The sequence below is a fragment of the Python bivittatus genome, unplaced genomic scaffold (genome assembly GCF_059951505.1).
Source record: "Python bivittatus isolate LINGU-HERP-01145 unplaced genomic scaffold, Pbiv_v1 ctg000980_np1212, whole genome shotgun sequence".
Lineage (NCBI taxonomy): Eukaryota > Metazoa > Chordata > Lepidosauria > Squamata > Pythonidae > Python > Python bivittatus.
This window is the reverse complement of record NW_028277125.1, coordinates 60,856,975-60,881,821: the sequence shown is the minus strand read 5'-3', so window position 1 is coordinate 60,881,821 and position 24,847 is coordinate 60,856,975. Positions and strand designations below refer to the sequence as shown.

General features: G+C 36.1%; 1 protein-coding gene across 1 annotated transcript; it reads left to right on the top strand.

Annotated features, from left to right (window-relative positions):
* Positions 1-106: 106 nt before the first annotated feature.
* On the top strand, positions 107-21,894 carry TEX36 (testis expressed 36). The gene is made up of 4 exons (XM_025170443.2): positions 107-275; positions 4,479-4,610; positions 15,711-15,788; positions 16,682-21,894. Exons 1-4 carry the CDS (start codon positions 225-227, stop codon positions 17,012-17,014), a joined length of 594 nt encoding a protein of 197 aa, XP_025026211.1. The 5' UTR covers positions 107-224; the 3' UTR covers positions 17,015-21,894.
* The last annotated feature ends 2,953 nt before the right edge of the window (positions 21,895-24,847 follow it).

Here is a 24,847-nt window from a genome sequence, read left to right as displayed (position 1 = left end):
GGGAAGGAAAGGGGGGAGTCCCGCAACGTGACGCAGAAGAAAGGAACTCGACAACGGTAGCCTTGGCAACCAGAACTGCCTTCTCCAACCTCCTGCTCCTCTTATTTCTCCTCCTCAGGAAGTCGGCAGATGGAGGAGGCGACCCTTCCCTCCGGCTCCGTGGCGGAGCTAACCCCCAACCGAGAGAAGTCCTAGTCAGAGCGCTCGGCTTCAGCTTCATCACCATGCCGAAAGGGAGGCGGGCCAATCCGAGCACCACCCGGGACGGTATCTGGGTAAGGAAGGTAGCGACTGTCAGGCCAGAGTTTGGTCCACCTGGTCGATTTGGCGCTTGGAGACGAGGAAGAGCCTAGCCTGAAAGAGGGACGGTCTGCAGTAAAAGGAATAGCCCCGGACCTAGGGGTATCAAATGCTCCTTCGTCCAAGGAAAGATGCTTGTGTTTCTCCATTCATTTCTTTTTTAACCCGGCCTCTCTGGTGTATATATAGATTCCTGTTCCTGTATGGGTCTAGTGAAACTTCCCCTTGCACTAAAGCACTAAAAACATTCCCTCTCAGTGAAGTATTGCTGTGTGGCTCAATAAGTAATTTGTGGAAAACCTTTTCAGACCTCATAAAGCAGAATTAAAATTTATGGAAGTACATGCCAGGCGTCTCAAAATGAATATGGATTAAAAGATTAAAATTAATATGGAAATAATCTTGTCCTCCCTTTGAGTGTGACTATGAGAACTTGTGTGATGTAAGAAGTTGCCCCCCTCCTATCATCTTGAATGTTTTTTAGTATTTATGTATAGGGTTGCTTTTAGTCGGGTTTTAATTGATTACTTAATTTTAATTATTTATATGGTATTGTTTTTTAATGGCTTGGGTTTTTGGTTTTAATTGTGAGCCGCCCAGAGTCACCCGTTAGGGGAGATGGGTAGTGTACACATTTAATAAATAAATAAATAAGTTATATTGGTCTTGGAGGAAGTGACTTTAGCCCAGTCTGTTTCTCAAGCTAGTTGTAGCACACTGGATTGTTGTGAGAAAAGAGAAATCTGAATGTTGCTCTGACTGCTTGGAGAAAGGGAGGCATAAGAGTAGAATAAGGAATAATCTAAAATAAATCATCTTGAGTATAACATTTGCAGTCTAACATAGAGCACACAGGTATTATCTGCTCTAATATCGTTGATGTCAGTGCAAAATGTTAACAGTTAACAGTGTCTCCTTCTAAAAATGGTTTCTTAAACAGTTCTTCATTTTTAGTTGAAGTATAATGGTGATGTAGAAGCATTGTAGATAATAGTAATGCCTTTCTTTGTGCACATTTTTAGCATTTCCCTCCTCCATCCTTTCCCAACCTCCAGTTTATCTTTTCCTTTCTTTATACAGTCTACTTAATTTGCTGTTCTTTTCAGTTCCACTCTTTTTTCCCCCTTTTGGCAAGAGAATGGCTCATTACCTTTGTCTCTAATGGGAGTATATAATACAATGGACAAAAGCAGTAACTGTTATTGTTATGAAATGCCAAATTGCACTGGTGTTATAATAAGGAATACACAGTTTTAATATAGACTATTTGTTTCATATTGAACATAGAGAGCAATTACGTCATGCAAAGTAAAGCATACTTATGAAAGCCCTCACTGAAAATATGAACAATTAAATCATACTGAAGGTACACTTTATTAAATCTCTTTTTCACTTTTCATTTGGCCTTAATGGTAAGCCTACTAGTGAAACATGCTTGCCTTTTATTCTTACAAATTGTCTTTTTTATTCCTGTGATAATGTTTAATTGGTTATATACTGTACTAAGGGATAATTTGTTCAGTACTACTTCATTGAGTAAAATTGGCTGAATTCACACACACCCATTCATACATTGCTTTTTGTTCTTTACTGTTCTCATAGCTCTCTTTAAGAATCTCATCATCTCCATCAACCCACATCTTTTTCAGTCTTCTTGTTCCACTCAATCCATTCTCTTCCTCCATATATTTGTTTTGCAGTTTGTTCCTCATTCCTTCTCTCTGTATGGCCAAACTACTTCAATGTACTTCCTTCGTACTAGTCAATCACTTTTGTATTTAATTGAAATTCATTTAACACCCATTCATTCTTGGCCCTCTTCTTGTTTTACTGTGCACACTTAATTACCCCATTCTCACTGTATTCAATTTTTATGTTTCTTCTGACAATCCCAGCTCTCACTTCTAGATAACATTTCCACAAAGTGGATAGATGCATACAAAGCCATTTTTGTTTCTTTTGACATTAATTCATTTCTTGCAGCCAGTTATTACCCACTACCTTTCTACCGGCTTTTGCACATGTCAGTATCTAAGTCAATATTTGATATCAATTCTGCCTTCCAGCTCCCACTGTTCAATCCCATTGCCAGGTCATTGGATCCTCAATAGTCCTGAGCTCCAGCTGTTAAATAATAGGTTGGTGTGTAACAAGTCTTCCCTCTTCTATAACTTATGAATGAAGCTGCTGACCTGGCATGTATAATTAAAATAAAGCCCTTTGTGGCATAGGGCCTGGCTATCTGAAAGAATTGTCTCTCTCCCATTTCTGCCCCACAAGATCTGACAGAGCAGATGTGCTTCACGTCCCATCCGTTAAACAATGTCATCTGATAAGACCTAAGAAGTGCACCCAGTAGCCCAAGAAGAAAAAACAGGAGTTGTCTACAACATACAGTGTAAGGGCTGTAACAGCCACTGTGTAGGACAGACAGGCAGAAGACTAGCAGAGCACATCCATGAACACCATCTAGCAGTCAGAATACAGGATGAAAACTCCTTAATCTCACAACACATGGACAGACTCAATCATAGTTTCAACTGGGAAACTATGAGCATCCTAGACCAAGCTAAGTCCAAAAATGCTAGGAAATTCCTAGAAGCTTGGCATTCAGACAAATCAGACATCAATAGACACATAGAGATAAACCACATTTACAGACCATTCAAAACAGACAATAAAAAAGCAAAGAAGGAAACAAAAAGAGCAGAATACACCCAGATAAACAGGGATTATCACCAGACAAATCATCAAGCAGAAAACAATACCCTAATCAAGGAACTACTAAGGAGAAAGCCATACCTCCACCAACACAGGCAGGGCAAACTACTGTATATATATAAACAAGGTACAAACCCCACGCTCACTAGCACTGATGATGTTACCTAGTCGGGTAATGAAATATCTGCAGGGAAACAACCAAACTCAGCAGGCATCAAGGGCTCCTCAGTTCAACCCTGAGCTACATATATTCTTTTCTATTGTAACAGAAATTAATCAGCTGTACTTGTCCTAGTTTTTTGCCATTTATTGATAACTTGCAATTGTTCATTTTATTTTCCTGGCCAACCACAACTTTGCTATATTAATTAATTATTAATTTTCAGATCCATGCTCCTCCTTGCTTCATACAGTCTAACATTCCCTGCAAATCGTTCAGCTTCTCAACCAACACTACAACATAATCTGCATACAAAAGTGTGTGTGTGTATGTATGTATGTATGTGTGTGTATATATATATATATTCCTATCCCTAACCAATGTATCTAAAGTTACCATAACATTATACAGTTATGGTAACTTTAGATAATGTATTGATGGATAAATGTATACAAGTTTATACATTTATCCATCAATACATTAAATAACCAAGGGACATCATACTTTCTTGTCTTATACCATTTTCTAAGAATTTCTTTTATTCTTGCACAAGCTATATTCCAGTCATACATTGTTCTTACTATATTCAGAAACTCCATATTTGTGCAATTCATCCCATAAATCAGACTTACTCCCTTTTTAACATACTTTCTCTAAATTAACAAGTGCAATGAACTTTCTTAAATTTATATATTTCTCAGTGACTTGCTGAAGAGCAAAAAACCTGGTGTTTGTACCACAAACTGGCATGCGGCTACATTGTACAAATTTTGCTCATTGCAGGAGATGGGCCCATAATGATCTCTGCCCATTTGTTATAGTTTTGGTCAATTGAAACTTTCACCTAACACTTTTTTGTAATATAGAGAATTTATAGACTAGGTTACTAGCCATTGTATGTGTTCCTCTAACAGTAAGGGCAGTATGGGTTAGTTTTTGCACATTTGGCCAGCATGTGAGAAACTCAACCAATTTTACCCAAAGCACAGTAAAATTATTCCATGCAAACTAGGATATCTAATCTAGAGATTCCCTTGCAAGCCAACATAACATTGTCCAAATCCCGCCAACCAAGAGGTATATATAATATGCTAACACATTTTTATATATCATACAACTTGGAAAGTAGGAATTGTTTGTTTTTTAAGTTATTTATAAAATGAAAATAGAATCAGATCCTGCTTCTATATAGAGCCTCTAGGTGTTGCTGTAATACAAACAATAAAGTACAGAATATAGAATCTCGTTAACTTTTTACATATTCAATTATATGGATTATTTTGTTTATGTTTTATAGTTCAAACAATCTGGAAACCTGCAAATATATCCAGAATCTCTTACAGCTGCAATGCAAAAGCAGATACTTAATGTAGATGCTAATTGTAAAATTGAAAAAAGTTTGCCGCTGATGTACAAAGTACGTGAGAAAGTAAGTAAATATTCTTGCAATTTTTATGATTGCTAGACTAACTATGGATACAAATCTAAATTTGCTTTACATTTCAAAAATTCTCAACTTTAATTTGTAGCTTAGTTAGTATTGTTATAGTAACAGACCAGTCTTTTTTCAGCTGTTTGCTTCTGACATTAGCAGATCTAACATCTGCAGTTATGTTATAACCAAATTTGGAATTTCAAAATTGATGCAGGGTTTCTCAGACTGTGAGTTGCAATCCCTGGGTGTTGTGAGCATGTTAGAGGGATGGTCTCAGTTTTGTTTTTTAGCTGATCAGATGTACATAGGCAAAGTGGGGGCACTATCAAAACTTGCTCTGACTTGCCTGGACAAGCCTGTAGTGGCTACACAGGCAAAACAGTGATCAAAACTCAGAGTAAGTTTTGAGAGATGGCTAAATGTCTGGGTCTAGCCAACTGTCAAAACCATCAATTACAGCAGTTTTATTTCTTAATTATTTAGTTTTAATCTCATGGCATCACACCAATTATTTATCATGGGGGGAGCTGAGGTATAGCAAAGTTGATAACCCCTGCATGAAATGATAAATTAGCACTTGCCAGTAAAGTGTAATGAAATTGTGCTTATTTCAGTGCTACATTCCTGTTTTTTCAGAACTTTATGTAACCTCCTGACCCAGAGTCATTTGCCTGTGGCTTTTAACAAATATAATAAATTAAAATAAAATAAATCTACCAGAATCTGGTTTCTTATACAACATATCTTATTGATATTAATAAATCCTAAATTCATTTGTTATAAGAATAGGAATTAAAATATTTTTCTCAAGTATATGAAAGTTTAAGGACAGTATATAAAAATATTATTTTGCCAAGCAAACAGATCTGTCTTTTCTCAGATGGACCTGGTCTATAAATAAATATGGTTCTGACCTGATCACTGACATGACCAGCAACAATTTTTGATATAAGCAGTACAAATTCCTTTGACTGAAGTATTATGTTCGCTTCAACTTCTCTAAGGAGCCAGAAATTCCAGGATCAGAACACTTAATCAAGTTCAATTTGGGATGAAGTCACCATAAGCTTAACTCTAATCCCTTTATAAAGACAAAAAAAAAAAAGAGAGAGAGAGAGAGAGAGAGAGAAGCAAAGGCACAAAAATGCTTCAGGCTCTTGAGAAAAATAGTTTATTACATTTTAGATAGTGTACAAATCCATCCTGAAGGGCTTTTGTTTCTTCAAAACTTTTCACACAGCTTCTAATGGAAGCTGGTATGGAATTTATAGGGGGAATTTTGAAATTAGCCCTTGAGGAAGGATTTGTATCTGAAATGTGCTAGACAGTAATGAAATGATTTTATAGCACCTGGAGTTTTTTGTTTTTCTTACAGAGCCCTGAAGCTTCAACTTAGCTGTCTATCCTAATCAAAAATGGCAGTTTGCTCCCCTTTCTATTTGTATCCAAACAGAAACAGATCAAGAGTATCTTAGTTGGAATGATAGAGTATGTATGTGTTTGTATCAAAGTATGGCAGCTACTTCTTTGTCTGTTTTTTAATTCTGGCATATCTGATAATAACTAGCATGCTGATCACTCTTGTTTAATTCTTCTTGCCTCCAGGCATGGGTAAACCTAGATGCCTCTGTGCATAATTTATTTGTATAACACATAAACCAGGTATTCTGGTTTATTAAGATATATTCATAACAATAATTAACCATGGATGGAGCAATCAACATTTATTAGCCATGCTCACTGGTGGGAGATGCCGTATAATAGTGATCAAGTGGCATGGATCAGAACTCTGCCGATTAACACCAGTTGCTCTGAGTTCTTTATTTATTTATGCATACTGTTAGCTGCTCTTCAGCCTAAACTCTCATAGTAGCTTTCAAAATTGAAAAAGAAAATAGGACAACATTTAACAGACACAATTGCAAATCAGATATCTCTAGACTAATATCAATTACCACCATAAAGTTAACATGTAGGTTAATATAACATATCCTATACTTGTCTATTTAAGACATGTAAATCCCATTACATTTAACATGGCTTATTCCCCAAAGAGAACTATAGATTTGCAGCATAAATCATTTGGTTTGGTTTGGTTAAATAACAAATGTGTTGCCTCATGCCAAAAAGAAAACAAAGAGAATGGCAGGCAAAATTCTATGGAGCAAAAGTTGTGGAGGCAGGATGCCATTGCTGAAAAGGTCTTTATTTCTCAATACATGTTCATACAACATGCTAAGCCAAAACTGAAGAAACTACATTGTAGCTTAATACACTGTGTGAATCCAGTCTTTATGGTTTATAAACCCATGGTTTTTGGCTTAATGGTATGAACTTATTCAAAGTCAGTATGGCTTATTCAACAAATTATGGTTAACTAACCCAAGGCTTAGTGCAGTATATGAACCTAGCTTGGTTTACATCTTATATTAAGCTATTTTTTTTCATGGACTGTTGACCAAGCCATAGTTAGCTCAGTTTATCCAACATTGTAAGCCAAAACTAAGCAAATTATATTATGAAACAGCATAATGTGTCACCTTAATTGTTGTAATGAACAATTGCATTTTGCAGAAAGGAAGAAAGAAGAATTAAGGAAATATATTTGAATTAATAATACAAGTGAATATGGCTTTGATCAATGTCATGTTTTGTAATATCAGTTTTCACACAGAAGGTTTTTTTGTGGGAAGGAAAACAGTTTTTAGTCTGTAATATCTAACTGGGTGTTTTTTAATCTGGTATGTGCTCAGCTCATAGTAATTGCAAGCACATTTTAGACATATTGAGTAATAAAGCAAAAGGCAAACAATTTTCTTGAAAGTTGTTTGGTTTACACTTTATTGGTTTATCAAATCTATTATGAATGGTCTTTTATTGCTGGAACATATATTTATTTCTGTTATAAAATCCACTTCCTTGTATTTTAAATCCATTGTTTCTTGTCCTATCTCCTGGAACAAATCTGAACTGTTCTGCCCCATCTTCTAAACAACAGCCCTTCAGATATTTGAAGACAGCTGTTATGTCTCTCTGCAGTCTTCTGTTCTGCAGGCTAAACATATCCAATACATCCAGTTGCTCCTCAGGGGTTTCCTTCCAGTCCCTTTATCTTACTTGCTTTTCTCTGCACATTCTTGTCAGTGTCCTTCCTAAAATGTGCCCAGAACTGGATGCAATATACTAAGTGTGATGTGGCCAAAGCAAAATAGAGAGGAATTATGACCTGACTTTATCTTAGACTCTATATTTCTCTTGATGCATCTTAGGATTGCTTTTGCTTTTTGGAAGCTCATGTTCACCTGATGATCCATCAAGACAGCCGGATCCCTTTTGCATATACTGCTGCCCAGTTTGGTCCTTCCCATCCTACACTTATGCCTTTGATTTTTCCTGTATGACTTTGCATCTGTCCCTTTTGAGTTTCATCTTAATCATTTCTGCCCACTGTCCTAGCTTGTTAAGATTCTCCTGAATTGTGATACTGTCTTCTAAGGTGTTTCTAATCTCCCCCCTATTTTTGTGTTGTCTGCAGCTTTGATAATTATATTTATAAACTCTCATCTAAATCATTTATAAATATCTTAAATAACCCAGACCCTACAGCTGAGCTCTGTGGTACACCACTTGACACTTTCGTACAATAATTAGTAATGGTTCTAAAGAGTAACTGAATATAGCACACCTGTTCTTTTACAAGGATATGTCTTCACATGCAAGGAAGAAATTAAAAGAAATACACAAAGAAAGAAGTATACTACTACAGCTTATTAATTGGCAATAGGAAATACTTCACAGTGGGAAAGAAAAATCAGATTTTGAAAAGATTTTTACATGGCTTTCAGCTTTTTGTGATATTTCATGACATAACAAATACAGGTAGTCCTTGAGTTACGATGGTAATTGGGATCAGAGTTTCCATTACTAAATGATGCGGTCGTAAAGCGTGATGTCACATGTCCGCCTTGCTTAGCGACTGCAATCCCAGCAATCCCCATTGCCATTGTTAACCAAATTCCACTGGTTGTTAGCCGAGGACCCACCATAATCCAAACCATTCCAGGCTTGGTCCCTCCTAGCCCCAAGCCTCAGTTCTTCCAAGGTAAGGGATTGCCTCCCCTTCAACTCATCCCAACTGCCTGTCCCCCCCTTTTGACTACCCTGTACCCTGACTTGAGCGGTAGCAAGCAACCCCAGAACCACACAGCTCTGGGGTGTTTGCCATGCTGTGCGTCGGGCTTCTTGGTGCCCCGCAGCACTGGAGTTGCAAGAAGCCCCTAAGCCACAGCACAGTATGAAGCCACAGCTGCTCCAGGAAGCCTCAGCCACCCCAGCAATGTGGTGTGGTGTGAAGCTGCAGCTGCCCTGGGAAGCCCCATCCACCCCAACAGCGTGGCACAAAGCTGCAGCCACCCCAGCAGTCTGGTACAAAGCCCCAGCTGCCCCAGCAGCGCAGCATGAAGCCCCAGCTGCCCCAAGAAGCCTTAGCCATCCCATCCCAGTTGTAGCCGCAGTCGCTCTCACTGCCCTGCACTCCACTGCCCCAGCTGACCTTTGCCCTCTTCTTGCTCCCGCTGCTGACAAGGTATGCAACATTGGAACAGTCTACCTATGAAGGCTGTGGTTCTCCATCTCTAGAGTTTTGGCCCTTGCAAGGCAGCTGCTGGCCATGTGAGGCCATCTTCCCCAGGTCTCACAAGGAAACTCCCATACGAAATCTTGGGAAGAAAGCCTCATGTGGCCAACAGTTGCCTTGCAAAGGGCCAGGCCAGGCATGCTTGGTCAGCAGTGGGAGCAAGAAGATGACGAAAATCAGCTACGGTGGCAGGGGCCATGGAGTGCAGGGGGAGATAGCTGGGTGGGTGGAGTGGAAGTGCCCTTGCAGTTGTTTGTTTGTTTATTATATTTATATAGCCACCCATCTCACACAAGGTGACTCTGGGCAGCGTACAACAATTAAAAAGAATAAATACATAAAAACAATTACAAATAAAAAACTAAAATCACACAAAATAGGAGGGGACAAAATTAATAAGGGAGCCATTGCAAAATCTCCCCAGTCCCCTGGGAGCCCCAGGCCTGATCACATAGCCTGGTCTTGAAGGACTTGTGGAATGTTAAGAGGGATGGAGCTAATCTCACTTCGGTTAAGTGTATGTGGGTTGCCAAGTGCCCAAATTTTGATCACGTGATTGTAGGGGCGCTGCAACAGCAATGACTTCAGGGACTGGTTGTAAATCCCTTTGTTCAGCATCACCATAACTTTGAATGGTTGCTGAATGAGTGGTTGTAAGTCGAGGACTACCTATAGTTAAAACTACAGTATATTTGTTACAAGAAATGTATTAGTTACAATTATTAGTAGCCTTTTAGGTCAAATATACTTCTTAGAGGAGCTGAGCAAGATTAGTCTATGGCAGTCTTCATGGACAAATTTATATGTGAGATTTTTTTTTTTAGTGCAGCTGAAATAGAAGATAGAAATTAAAATTGCTGATTGTGTGTGCTTCCATTTCTATTCAGAACAGAATCCAAATCCTATTATGAGATTTCTAAGATCTATAATATGGGATCATATATATTTGCCTTGGCAAGCATGATCATTGGAATGGAATGCGTTTTTCCAGATCTATGTCCAGAATAGGATATTAAATACAGTATTTTCTTTTTCCCAGTGATTTCCTTTTTTGTTTTTCTCTGGATTCTGGTATGAAAAGTTTTCAGTCTAGAGACTGCAGATATGTTTATTCATCTGGAATCATTTAAAGTAAAGAAGCAGAAGTCTTTTTTATACTTAATATATTTTTTAAAAAAATAGAATGTGGGTCACCTTGGGTTGTGGGGGATTTCTTATACTGTATGTTCAGTACATCTTTTCCAGAAGTCCCTGTAGAATTAGTTTCACTATTTTTGTTTCTCTTTTAGATTTTTTAAGCATTTTATTATTTTTAATTTTCTTCAATGTTTTTAAAGTTATTCTTTCTTCTTTTTGTGTTTTTTCATGTTTTTATTTTCAGGGTTTTTTTTAAATAATTCTCTCCATTAAATGAATTTTTTTCTAGATTTTTTTTATGTGCAGTTTTTTTTTCACTTGTGACATCTTTGTTTCCTGTAATATAAAAGGTGATAGATATCCTTCCAAGAAGGGATAGTACTTAGTTAAATTCAGGTTTGCTTGTTTTTATTTTTGTTTTATACAAGAAACTCATCCTTCAACATGACAGAGGTTTTTTATCTACAAGATGCGTTGGTCAAATATATATTAGTTCAAATTTAAAGTCTGCCAGAAATATAGCAACTTTGAATAGCAAGTCTTAAAAATTCACAGTGGAATATGTTCTTTAGAAGGGTTTTATTTAACATTGGTGAGTAAATATTTTAATAATTGTATTGCATTCATTAATGATATTACTTTACTATCTATGTAATAGAATTGTGAAGATGGAAGGGACCACACAGTTCATCTAGTCCAATCTGCTGCAGTGTGCAGGAAAACTAATTAAACCATCTTTAATAGGTGGCTGTCCAGCCTCTTTAAAAAAAACACAACTCTAGAGATGGAGAATCCACAGCCTTCATAGGTATCAGACCATTTGGAAGTTTTTCATTATACTTAAATGAAATCTACTTAGCCACAGGTTACACTCATTATTTCTAGTCCAATTTCTGTGGCAGTAGAAAAGAGTTCCTGACCATCTTCCCTATAGTACCCTTTTATATATCTTAATATTGATATCTGGAATTATATAAAGCTTTCATGTTTGCTAAATTGGAATTTAATTTCCTTTATGAAGTATGTATAGAATATTCATTGAATTGCTTGCATAAAGCAAAAATATCGGGAGTGAGGTGAAAGACCTGGTAAATTATTGGCCTCTTGCCTGAAACAGCAGCAACCAAGTAATAACAATTCTGTTATTAATGTTGCTCAGAACAAACTATATAATTAGTCTGAAATAGTAAATCAGCATGTAGTATCAAGTCAGATTACCAAGGAAGAAATTGTTCTTTTCTAAAAATATATATAGGTTTTCCAAAGAATATATGTGATCAAGACATTATCAAGCTGCACCTTTATCTATTCAGGAAATAATAGGCATATTAAATCTATGAAACAGAAAAAGTTCCTGGTGCTAATAGCTATCCTGCTGAGTGATATAAGGTATATCTTGATCTTCTTTCACTCCTATATTGCTGGAGATTTATAACATTGTTATTCTGAGTACAGTTTTCCCAACTTCTTTTAATGAAACATGCATAATTAAGATTTTGAAGGTTGGTAAAAATTCTGCTGATTGTGCAAGCTATTGCCTGATTTCTTTCATAAAAGTTGCTGCCAGAATTTTGACAGTGAACTTGGCATGTAGATTACAGAAGACATGATTTTCAGTTATCCACCCTGTGCCATCTGTTTTTATAAAAGGATGACAAGCCTCAGATAATATTATTAATACTTTAGTTACACATTCAGAAAAAATGGAATCCACGATTTCATTGGATGCACCAAAGGTCTTGGGTATGGTGGAGATCAAATTTTTGGACAAGTTTAGGCCAAATATGATCTCCTTTTTCATTAATTGAATTACAATGCCCTTTTATGTTTAATTTGATATTGGACCCACTGACCTGTCTGAAGGACATTCCGGGCATTAAAACAGCTGGAATTAAATACAAATTATGAATGTTCTATATCAAAATGTAATGATATATCACAGTAAATTGTCCAATTAATTAATTCTAGTAAGTGTCCTAGACTTTCTACAGTGTGTGTGTGTGTGTATGTATGTATGTATGTGTGTGTGTGTGTATATATATATATACACACTATATGTGTGTGTGTGTGCATATATATATACACACACACAGTATATGTGCACATACATACACACACACACATATCCACACATACATACAGATATATACTGTGTACATATATACATATGCATATACATATACATATGAAAAAATTGGAATTTTGCTTGACGTTTGAATTCTTTTACACATCTTGGAATAATTACCCCAAGAAAAATATCCTTGTTCATAGAAATGTTTCAGATTGGTTATGTCAGGTTAATACTTATATAAGTAGACTTAAAAATGCAGGTGAGCTTATAGGAAGATAAATGTAAAAATGATTATTACTTCAGGAGTGATGTATATAATTAGAGTGATTCTTATATTAATATCTTTATATTATTTCAAACAGATTGATAAATTCTTAAGAAAGATTTTATAGGAATTATAAACCCTTAATTCCCATTACTATTTATAGTTATTATACAGTAATAGTAATTTAAGCTTTCCTGATTTTCAGCTTTATCATTGGGGATACATTTTAATTTCTATTTCTCTATGGGATCCAAGTGACTGAGTTAAAAAAAACCACTATAAGCACAATTAGAAAGTGAATATATTATATTTTTGATATCATGGTAGGGGTTAATTCCTCTTTTATAATTAAAAATTTAATTATAATTCTACAGTATTTCCAGCATTAAATTTTCTAAGGCATGTCTAGAAGATGGGGTGTAAGTACAATTTTGATTATTATTCACATGATAAATAAATACTTTGGGATATACTAAGTTTCAAAAGAGCTGGTAAATATCTTTCAGCAGTGGGGGTTGGGAAACAGGCTAATAGGGGTATTACTACTTTAGATCAGCTTATTGCCAATTTAAATTATATTCATTATTGAAAGATTATCTAAAAATGCAGAATAGTATATCCAATTAAAGATCCTTTTGATTACACAATTTTGTTCAGATTTATTTTGATTTTTAGAAAGCTACAATCTTACAAATCTTGGCAATTTACACAAATAAAAACATCTACAATACAACAATATAAACTAAATAATAAAGCTATTAAATATATTATTAATTTAAATTTTAAAATTGTGCCAATAACTATTAACAATTAAAAGCCCTCTAGAAGAGCTCCATTTTGATCAACTCCCAAAAAGCCAGCAGTCAGATAAGCAGAACTTCACCATCTTGTGTGTCCACCCCCCAACCCACATAAACAGAACCTGCTATGGAAGATTGTTTCACAAAATGTGGGCCACAATGGAGAAACATCTCCTTCTAGTCTCAGCCGCCTAATTTTGCATTATCAACATCTAAAACTCCTGAAATACTATCAATAGTTTTGGATGTTTTTCAATCTGCTATACAAGTAATATTTCTTAACATCTTAAAATGAGACTAATTCAACAAGTTATTTTTTCATATTTATTGGACACTTCAGAGAATGTTTAAAAAAGGTTAGCTTCAGTGTCATTACACTTAAAGTGTAAAATGATGGGGGGATATTTACACAGCATTTATTTATTTATTTATTTATTTATTTATTTATTTATTTATTTATGTCTTTATTCTACTTCAATCAAAAATGAATCTAAGCAGCTTACAAAAGCTATTTATAAGAAGAAACATACAATAACATTAATTCAATTTTCCACCAAAATCCTAAGTACAACATCATTAGTGTGCACATATATGCTAGGTACATACATCCTCCCGATCTTATTGGCCTGGTTAGGTCTAGTTAAATAACCATAGGCTGGTTAGGCGTGGTTAAATAACCATGGTTTCACGTGCCTCCCTAGCATATTTTGGTTTGACGTGTTTATTAATATGTGTGGTAATATGATTTTCGGAAGAGTAATGTATCTTAAGGATGAGAATGTGATTTTAAATTATATACCAAGAATTTGGAATTTATGAATATATGAAGAACTATCAGTTTTACCAAGCATTGAGCATAACAAAAATTATTATTCTTTGACCATAGAAAAATATTGCAACTCTGGCATTACAATTTTGGATTGATAGTATGTGTTCAGAGAGTCAGTTTAGTGTAGTGGTTAAGGCATCATGCTAGAAACTAGGAAACTATGAATTCCAGTCCCACCTGAGGCACAAAGCCAGCTGGGTGACCCTGGGCCAGTCACTCTCTCCCAGTCCTAGGAAGGAGGCAATGGCAAACCACTTCTGAAATCTTGACAAGAAAACTGGAGGGACTTGTCCAGTTGCCAGGAATCAACACTGACTCAGAGGCACCCTCCCCCCAAAAAAGTATGTGTTCAGTGCATGAACTGGATTTTTATTAAAGATTGTTCAGTATTACCCATGGGGTCAAGGTTTAATCCTTTGTTTAAAAATTGAATTTTGTAAGGAGTTGTCTTTTTTTTGGTCTTTTTTTTTTATTTTTTTCTCTTTATATTAGACTAGTAGAAATAAAAGCAGTAGATTCCTGTGATGCTAAAAGGGCTTTTAAATGATTTTCATCTTTTTATGATGCCACATGACATTATGAATAATTAGAAAGATATTAGTAACAAAAAATTAGAAAAGTATTAGTTCCAAGTGTTTGTGGTCCTTTAGTTCCTAATACACTTCTGAGAAGATCTAACTTAGACAAATTGCCTCTTTTGGTCTGTTATATTTTTAACACCAAAAATTATTCTTTATTTCAGGGAAATGCACTACTTGGTTATTTAGTTCTCATTTAATTCTATGGTTATAAATTAAGACTCTTAACATTATTAGTGTCTTGTTGGAGAAGAGGGAATAGGTTGACTTTGTTTCAAAGAAAGCTAGTTTTCTTTGGTTTTGCTTAGTACAGAGAGCAAAACCTGGGAGATTGCAAATAATAAAATTTAACATGCATCCCTATGTTTGCTAGATTTGGGACTTAGTACTTTTAAATATATATTCTGCAATTTAATATATAGTATCAGTGTGCAGCACTGAGCTCATAAATCTCAGGTTGACTCAATTATGAGTTTCCTCTTGAAGTTCAGCTTTTATTAGCAGTAGACTCAGTAGTAAGCCTCTAAAAGAAATCCTGGATTTTTTTTTGTAATTTGTACCCATAAAAGTAAAGTTGATTTAATTCAATAGTTTGGCATGCTTAAAGAAAGACTAGATAAAATTAAATTCTGTTATGAGTATAACATATTCTGAACTAACAAATGTGTATTTGTATCACGCATTTTTATATACATGTAATTTTGATTTCTGTAGAATGTGAAGGCTATGACCCTGCCGTATGTATGCAAAAGACTGGGTTTTTTTCATTTTCTTTTAGAAACCAGTAAATACATTTCCATTTTCAATCCATGACAATAGACATTCTTTAGTGAATGTAGGAGAATATTTAGATTCTGTAAGTATTCAGTTTTATGTTATTTTCTTTAAAAAGAATAATTCTTAATAATTCTCTCTGTAAGGTGTGTGTAATATATTTTGGAAATATTTAGATTTGTTCTCTATTACAGAATTTCTTTCTTGTAGAATTATTGCAGAATTGATTTTAAAAGCTAAATAGCAAAATTGATGACAGTTTATTGAAATATCTTGGTCTTTTGTCAGTTGTGAAACATAACTAAACTTGATAGTATATCAAGTCATAGGCTGTTAATTTTCTTTTGTAGAAATATAGGTATATTTTTATTTAGTACTGGCCTGGCCTTTAGCCGTAGTAATAAAATTTATTATTTAGTAGGGCAATTCATATGTAACTTTTCTCTTTTTGATAAACACATATATCTTCCCCAAAATTTGAGGCATACTAGAGGATCTTAATTGCATAGAAGTGCATAGAAATATGTATAATGTCAAAAACAAATGCTGACAAATGCAGGGTTTGATAATCTAAGATTCATCCAGATGTTGTCTTGTATGTGGCCTGCAGTACTTACCAGAACTGCTTTACACACTTCAATTAGAAATAGATACACATTAAAAATCTATTCTATAATGAGTGAGGGAATTACACATCTTTTTTCAGTTTGAGGAAAAGAGGTTAGTCTTGCTGGGATACTGCATGTTTCTGTGATGTCTATACTCCTGCTGCACTGAGGCTGCAAGTACCTACTTCTGCTATGTATCAGATGAGAATAAATTTCAGAAATAGTTTGTAAACAATTATCAAGATGCTATCCCAGATCTTTTAGTAAAACCTTTCCTGATGATTTGCTAACACAATACAGAATATTATTAGCTATCTTAATCTATAGTATCATCCTAAAATAAATGCTTTCTCCCCATTTCTTTTAGGGGCTAGGACTAAGAAAATTTCAAGAGAAGTGTCAACACTATTCGCAAAACTACTGTTTTTTGGCCCACGAACCAATTCCTAGCAGTAATGCCTGCCGTACTATTTATCAGACTTCATTTGTCCAATATCCAGATATTAAGCATTCCATTCTGGGTCGATTTCCCAAAAGCCATATTGATAAATCCATTGCTCTACATTCTGCACCTAAGAATGATTACATGTGGTTTTCAAAATGTTACACTAGTTCTAATAATATAGCTCCTACTGAGACTACTAAAAGCTCTTTCTCAGAACCTGAACAACTTTTATCTGCTGAAGAAGAAATAAAATAAATTTTCAGGTTTTCATAAAAGTGAAGCATATTTCACATAGGACTTAAAATGTTTCTTTTAAAGATTAGGGATCTAATCTTTCTCTGAAATGATTTCCAGAACCTAAATGGCATTAAAGTCATGGGAATTGGATGAGTGGTTGTATTCATACACTTTATTTTCTTAAAGGATGAGTGTTGTCAAAGGAAAAGAAAAAAAACCTTTTTAATATTGCTTTGAATATACAGTTAGTTTTCCCCCTCTCAAGGTAAATATTAAGATGTTTCACTTTTCATTGTGATTTCAATTAGTTACTTCTATAAAGTAATTATTATAATCATTTATGCATATATACTAGATGGAGACTATTCCTTTGTCATTGCTGTCGTATTATGAAAGACAGTGCTTAAGCAGTCATCTGTAAAGCTAGTTATACGCTTGGGAAAAATGGAGAGATGGATATCGAATTCTGTAAGACTGAGGAACCTGTTTTGGCTCTTGGCAGGTACATGGAGGTCCACATGCAGTGGTCACTGCCATCCCGCTAAGGGCATGTGGCCTCTGAGGTGCTTGAAGCTGCATTTACGCAACCCTTGCATATATGCATGAATGTGTAAATTTAAACCTGGCTGTCTAAGAAATTCTCAAAGACAGAATATCTCTTGAAATGGTAGCTCCCTATCCCGAAGTCAGCCAAGGAATAACAGTCTCTGTGTAGCAATTTTGCAAGCAGTTTAATGAGGGGCTTATACAACAGTTAACTTGAGAGGCAGACATTGCACTTCGTCTGAGAGGTTGTAAATCAAGAGTCAGGATATATACAGAGAAGGTGAGTTCTTGCATTTTGTCAGGCAAATTGCCAGTGAGAACAGCCAGGCCAAAGCAGAGAAATCCAGGAGTCCAGTCCAGGATTATAACCAGATGTTCAAGTTGCGTGGCAAGGAGGCAGAAACAAGAAGCCAAAGGTAAAATCAGCCTGGGGAGCTGTCAATCCAGAGACAGGAGGGCTGTTTCCAAGAAAGAGAAAAGAGTCTGGAGGTTGCTCTTACATAATCCCAGTTCCTGGCATGACTTAGTTAGAGGGTTGCTGCCTCTTGAGGAGAAGAGCTGACCACTTCAGTCCTGCCCTTCATAATTGTTGGTATATTCTTGGACTGGGCATCCTATCTGGATCAGGCCCCTTGTGATTTGAGTTAGCCCCCACCTATTCAGGTTCATTGTCTCTGTGATCTGTCTTAACTGATTGCCTGACAGCTCCCCAGGCTGATAATTCATCAGGTCTGCCTTTTCAGCCTCGGATTCATAGAAGGACATAACACTAGAGAGGCATCTTAGCTTGCCTTTCATCTTTTTAGGCAGAAAACATAAAGGGCAGGGGGAATGAAAACATGGCAATAAAAGACACTGAAATTATGGTCCCAATGAAACATAAAGCAAGAATAAAGAAGTAAGTATCCCCAGTAAGGAAACAGAAAGGGATGGTGATTTGGAAAGAGGTTTCAACTAAGGCCATTGTGGACTGGTCAGAGATTTTCCATGCCTATTCTGTTTAGATTATGGAGAGTTCCTGAAGGTTTATAATTGATAAGACCTATCAACTAGTTGCATTTTCTTCCCTGTTCAAGGACATTAATCCCTGGACATCACTTATTTTATGGCAACATTATTCATTCTATCACAACAAAAGAAAGCTTTTACATGATTATTGGAAAATAACCTTTTTTCAACAGTACATACCATATCACCAGATTATCCTTTATTTTGGACAACCTTACTAATTCTGCCGAATGTTATCAACTGCTAACCACTGATGCCACCCAACCTCAAGGCTTTTTAAGTAATTAGGTTGAAATGAATTTAGCTGTATGACTGAAAAATCATTGTTTCTCATAGCTAGTTGCTAAAATTGTTTCTGCTGAACTTAGAAGATTCTGCAGTTTTCTGACTGAAGCATACAACCATGAAGATGCAGTTAAGCATTTTACACTTTTTGCCAAAAATCCTAATGTGAGATGAATCAGCAATAAAATTCCAAGCCAATACAGAAGCACCACATTTAAATTATGTGTTATATGCACACTCAATGTATTAATTGTGCACTATTTGATGATACATTTTGTTTTATGGAATACTTCCAAACTAATGTAGTACATACCCTCAACAAATATGGTAAAAAATGGTAATGGTTTTGTCTCTAAAAGACTCCCTGTTGAGATGCCTGTGTGCTGTAGCACATTTTGAAAAAACAAAACAATTAACATTATCATTAGAAAATAGCAAAGCCAAGAGCATGGCATTGTTGAAAGAAAGTGATTTCTTATTTCATCACTGATTAAAGCAGCCTGTCTCTTGCAGTATCAGAATTTCCACAGCATTAGCCAAGAATTTCATCCCCAAGCAGATTCCAAACTAAAGTGCATGCCAGTTGCATTGTATGTGAAGTACTCTGTACTGTTTGGCACACTCAAGAGGGCAGTCTGGGTCCTCCTGCGGAAGGAAGAATACATTCTTTTGACATTTGTAATGTTTATCTCAGGTTTAATATTACAAGTGAATATAGCAAGCTGTTTTATAACAGCAAGCAAAGATTCCAAATTAATTAATTCTATCTAGTTTTCTGTAATCTAGATTTCATAAAGATTTTCAATTTTATATTTCATTTGTACATAATAATTATGTAGATCCCTGTTCATTAGATGGTATCCATTACAATGAACAGGATTAAACTAATATTTGTACATTAACAATGAAACTGAGCTTTGATCTTATACAAGATGACATTAGCATCTTGAACTTGCAAAGCAGGACAAAAGGACTATTGATATTAACCCAGCATAAAGTGTAATATTGAGAGAGATTATTGTGAGTATAGCATAATAAATTAGCTTATTACTTCTATTATTTTTATAATTAATGGTACAATAATACTAAGAGAATGATTCTCACATATTTCATGCAGGGAAGCCATCAATTGCATTATGCTATTGCTCATGTCCCGCCTGTAATCCTGCTACATGAATGCTGTATAACCTATTGTGCATCTCGATAATGGATTACCACATAGCCTAAAATGTTGCTAGCAGTACAAACATCTAATTGATCTGGATTTTTTAGCTGGAGATTGAGAGAATTTGGTCATTAGCAAATGCAGCCAAACAAAAACAGTACTTTAATATTTTTAAATGCTCTGTCCTTCATCCATGTCATACATTGTTTTTAAATACAAATATCAGATTTTTAAAAATTAAATTCTGAATAGGCAATTGCTTTTATTATATAAGTGGTTTGGAAAGTGAGTTTAGATTCCAGTCCTGCAAGCCTTTCCCCAAGCATTCGTAAGCTGAAATTATTTACATCTTCCCAGTGGGGGAAAAAGTGTTGGAAGGGAGTTCATTATGTTTGGTACATAAAACAGGCAATACTGGATACATATGTCAGGGAATCAGTCCCCTGAACTTGGTGCTACCAATTTCTGATTATACAAGCAGAGGGTTGGGCTATAATTCTAAGTATTTGTCTAATTTTAATTTCAGCAAGAACTTAGCTAAGGATTTGCTTTCAGAATTGAGACAGTAGATAGAAGGGAAAGCATCTATTTCCTGTGTTTCAGATGAAAGTCATAAGTCCATTGATGGGAGATGCTAATTGAAAACAAAATTAAGCACACTAGAGGTCATGCACCAGAATATCATATGAAATTTATTTGAAATATATGTTCCAAGTTATCAGCACAAAGTCTAAATAGAATGGGTTTGCAAAAAATATTTTTTGATGAAAATATCCAAACCATTTTCTTAAAGTGCTTTTCTATGGGAATAATGTGCTGGTCTATTATAAAAATGCAATATCTTCCAAAGCAGTTTTATTTTGTCATTTCCTCCCCTGTAGGTTTTTGCAATATATTTCTAGAAATACTCTATGCAGTATAACACAAAACAATATCTACAGCAGTAATAATAAATTAGATGCAGTGGGAATTCAACCTTGTACTCATGTCCAAGCAGGTATAGTAAAAATCATTCATAATGAAGAAAAGGTAATTTTTATGCTGCATTTTGTATTAAGCATGCCCCAAATTATACAGCACAATGTTCTTGCACTTTAATATAACCAATGTTTAAAAACTGTCTATAAACACCCCATTTGAATAACAAAAATACCTACAGATATAAGCATTTTCTTTTATATGTAATGCCAGATATCAATTCAGCCTCTGAATATATCCTACTTTCATCATTTATCGACACCACTCCAAATCAATAAGCATGAAAAACATCTTATTTCCCTGAGTAAATATATTACACTGATAGATTTTTTCCAGAATCTAAAATTGTTTGTTTACTTATTTATAATTTAGATTTATAAGATTGCCCCACTCAACACTGTCTCTGGGCAGCATACAGATTAAAAACAGATGCAGTGTCTAAAAACAAAAAGAAAACAGTAAATATAATGGGGGAATAGACCTACTCTAACTGAAACAAACACCACACTAGATAAGCACAGCTGAACTTAGCCCAGAGCTGTGGGAGGCATGTTTTCAGAGATCATTTAAAAGGTTGCAGGATTGGGGCAGTCTGAACCTCAGGGGATGCTATTCCAAAGGTCAGGTACCACAACAGAGAAGCTTTCTAGATCCCATCAGATGACAGGAAGGTTAGAGACTCGATGAAAATTGTCCAGTCCCATTTGGTCCAGTGAGGGGTTCTTGAGGAAGGGGTATAGCACAACCTACTTCAAGGTGGAACCAGCCTCTCTTTCAAGGATGAATTATAGTGTTGCAATAGTTGCTGTAACATTAACATTTGGATAGTAGTGCATAGCAATTTAAATGCAAGATCAAAAATAAGGGGTTTTAAAGATATTTAGTGTTTAAGTAATCCAGGTTTTCTTTTTCCTTGTTTGCGGTTTCTTTTAAATGATTGAGTGATTGATTGATTGATTGATTGATTGATTGATTGATTGATTGATTTAAAACATTTATGTAGCTGCCCATCTTGTATAAACTCTGGGCAGCTCACAACCAAGAGATAAAATGTACAATAAAAATATTTATCTATGTACAATAAAAATATTAAAATCAAAAATATTAAAATCAAATTACCTGGCACCATAGTTATACTTTCCCATGCAGCCCATAAAAGGTTCATCTTACAAAGCTTACCCTATCCCAATGGTTGAGGGAAAAGCCAGATCTTGAGTACTTTTCAGAAGGTTAAAAGGATGGGGGCCTGCCAAATTTCAAGGAAAGGGTGTTCCATAGGGCAGGAGCTGCCACGGAAAAGGCACATTCCTAGATCCCATAAGATGGCAGTGTTTAAGGGAGGGGAATAGGAGCGTGCCCACCCCATCTGATCTGGTAGGATGGGCAGATGTCCTTAGGGAGAGGCAGTCCCACAAATAACCTGGTCCCGTGCTGTATAGGGTTTTAAAGGTAATAACAAGTACCTTCACTTGCACCTGGAAGGAAACTGGGAGCCCATGCAACTCAACAGGGGTATAACATGGGTGAACCTAGGGGCACCCATCACTGCATGTGCTGGTGCATTTTGGACCAGTTGTAACTTCTGGGTGGTCTTCAAGGACAGCCAAATGTACAGTGCATTGCAGTAATCCAAATGGGAAGTGTCCAAGGCATGAGTGACCATGAGCAAGGCCTCCTGGTCCAGAAAAGGGTGCAATTGGCACACAAATCTGTGCAAAGTCCCCCCTAGCCATAGTTGCCATCTGCTCCTCAAGCAGGAGCTGTGAGTCTAGGAGGACCCCCAAACTGCACACCAGTTCAATCCAGGGGAATGCCACCACCACCACCTCATCCAGAGTCAAAGATGACATATCACTCAGGCCTGGGGGAACAAAGACCCAGGTCCACTCTGCCTTGCCAGGGTTGAGCCAAACCTGTTTTCTCCCCATCCAGACCCTTACGGCCTCCAAGCACTCAGCCACCACTGCAACAGCATCAACTGCTAGGAGTGGAAATGTATCATCAGCGTACTGAATTATATGCTACATGTCAGTGAAATAATAAATCCACAATTTTGTGATAAAAATAATTGGAACCATGCCATTTCTATCTAATTTTTTGGGTCACATTTTTAGTTAGTACCATACCAGGTTTTAATTTACTGTATCCAGAACACATTGCATAGTTGGGTGAACAGCAGCCATCTCTGTCTGATATGAAGATACACTTCTTCGATACATTTGCTAAAGTTGATACCTTCCATTTTTATCATTTATTTGTGCTGAGTTCTGTGATCAGCCTACAGTGGTACCTCGGGTCACGAACGCTTCTGTTCACGAACAATTCAGGTCACGAACAGCACTGTTCGCAAAATTTTGCTTCCGTTCGCAAACTCCGCATCAGGTGATGAACAGGATCCACGGCCATTTTCCCTGCTGTGACACGTGGTCGTGGCTTCCTGTAGGGAGGGGGACTCTCCCTCCAAACAATAACCGCCTCCCCACCCGCCTTCCTGTCCTCCATGCCAGAAGTCGCCTCAAGCAAGGTTAGCGTTCTCTCTCTTCATACTGTACTGCACTGTACTCTGTTTCATATTTTTGTGGTTTTAAAAAAAAAAACATATTGTTCAGAACAGATTAACTGTATTTACATTGAACCTTATGGGAAAATTTTATTTGGTTGGCGACCAAAATCGGTTGGCGACCAAATTCGTAGGGGTCAGAACGGATTAACCATATTTACATTGAACCTTATGGGAAAATTTGATTCAGGTCGCGACCAATTTGGGCCGCGACCAGAGTCGCAGAACGAATTAAGTTCGTGACCCGAGGTACCACTGTACTTCATTCATTGAATTTTATGAATTACGTCTCTAGATTATGTTTTTTCCATCAGTAACTATTCCATATTTTCCCACTATTTCATTCTTTTTCTTTCCAGAAAAAATATGTTACAGGAAAAAATGAGAAAGCGTTGTGGTTTATTTTTTATTGTTACAATTAGGAACCATCCATTTGGAAGTATGCTCGATGTCTTCAATCCACACCAGCTCACACACCAACTTTCCTCAAGATTTGAAAATTCTTTCAAATTTGTATAGCTGACACACACAACATTTGCTTGCACTGTTTACATGTTCACAGATTAGAAATTGCTAGGAAGTAAAGGCTACAAGAGGAACACTGTCCCTGTGCCTGGAATTTTCTAATCTCCTTCCTACTACCCCAGCAATCCTCAAAAAGCAGTTCCTGAAGGTTAGTGAACTCTCTGAAGTGGGATTTGATGCAGAAGACAATATAGTCCAATGTTTTTCAAACTTGGCAACTTAAAGATGTGTGGACTTCAACTCCCAGAATTCCCCAGCCAGCAGGAATTCTGGGAGTTGAAGTCCACACGTCTTAAAGTTGCCAAGTTTGAAAAACACTGATATAGCCCAAAAGAGAGGAGATTAGCTACAGACAAGAAACAACCCATGTGTGCATAAAAATGCTTTTCCTTGTGCATTGAGCATTTGAACCTCAGTCACTTTAAGCTAACCTAAGACATTCTTACAGCTTCCATGGAAATTATGAAAGAACAAAACTTTATTCATGTTCTCGAACATTTCACACAGTTCTTAAGGAAGTACAACAATGAAGTCATTTTTAAAAAGTGTTTTTCTCAACACTATTTCTAACATTTGCATGTGAATATTGGCCACCCTGCTGTTTGATTAAACTAATGTCTTTTTTAAAAAACTAGAGGAATCCAGATGCAATAGAGCACTTTCCATTTTCATCACAAAGCTTGTTGGTGGAAAAATTATAATATTCTTGGAAATACATGACTAATGAGAATATATATAGCACTTCTGAGGGAACTCAAATGTGTAATTATTGTGAGGATTTCAC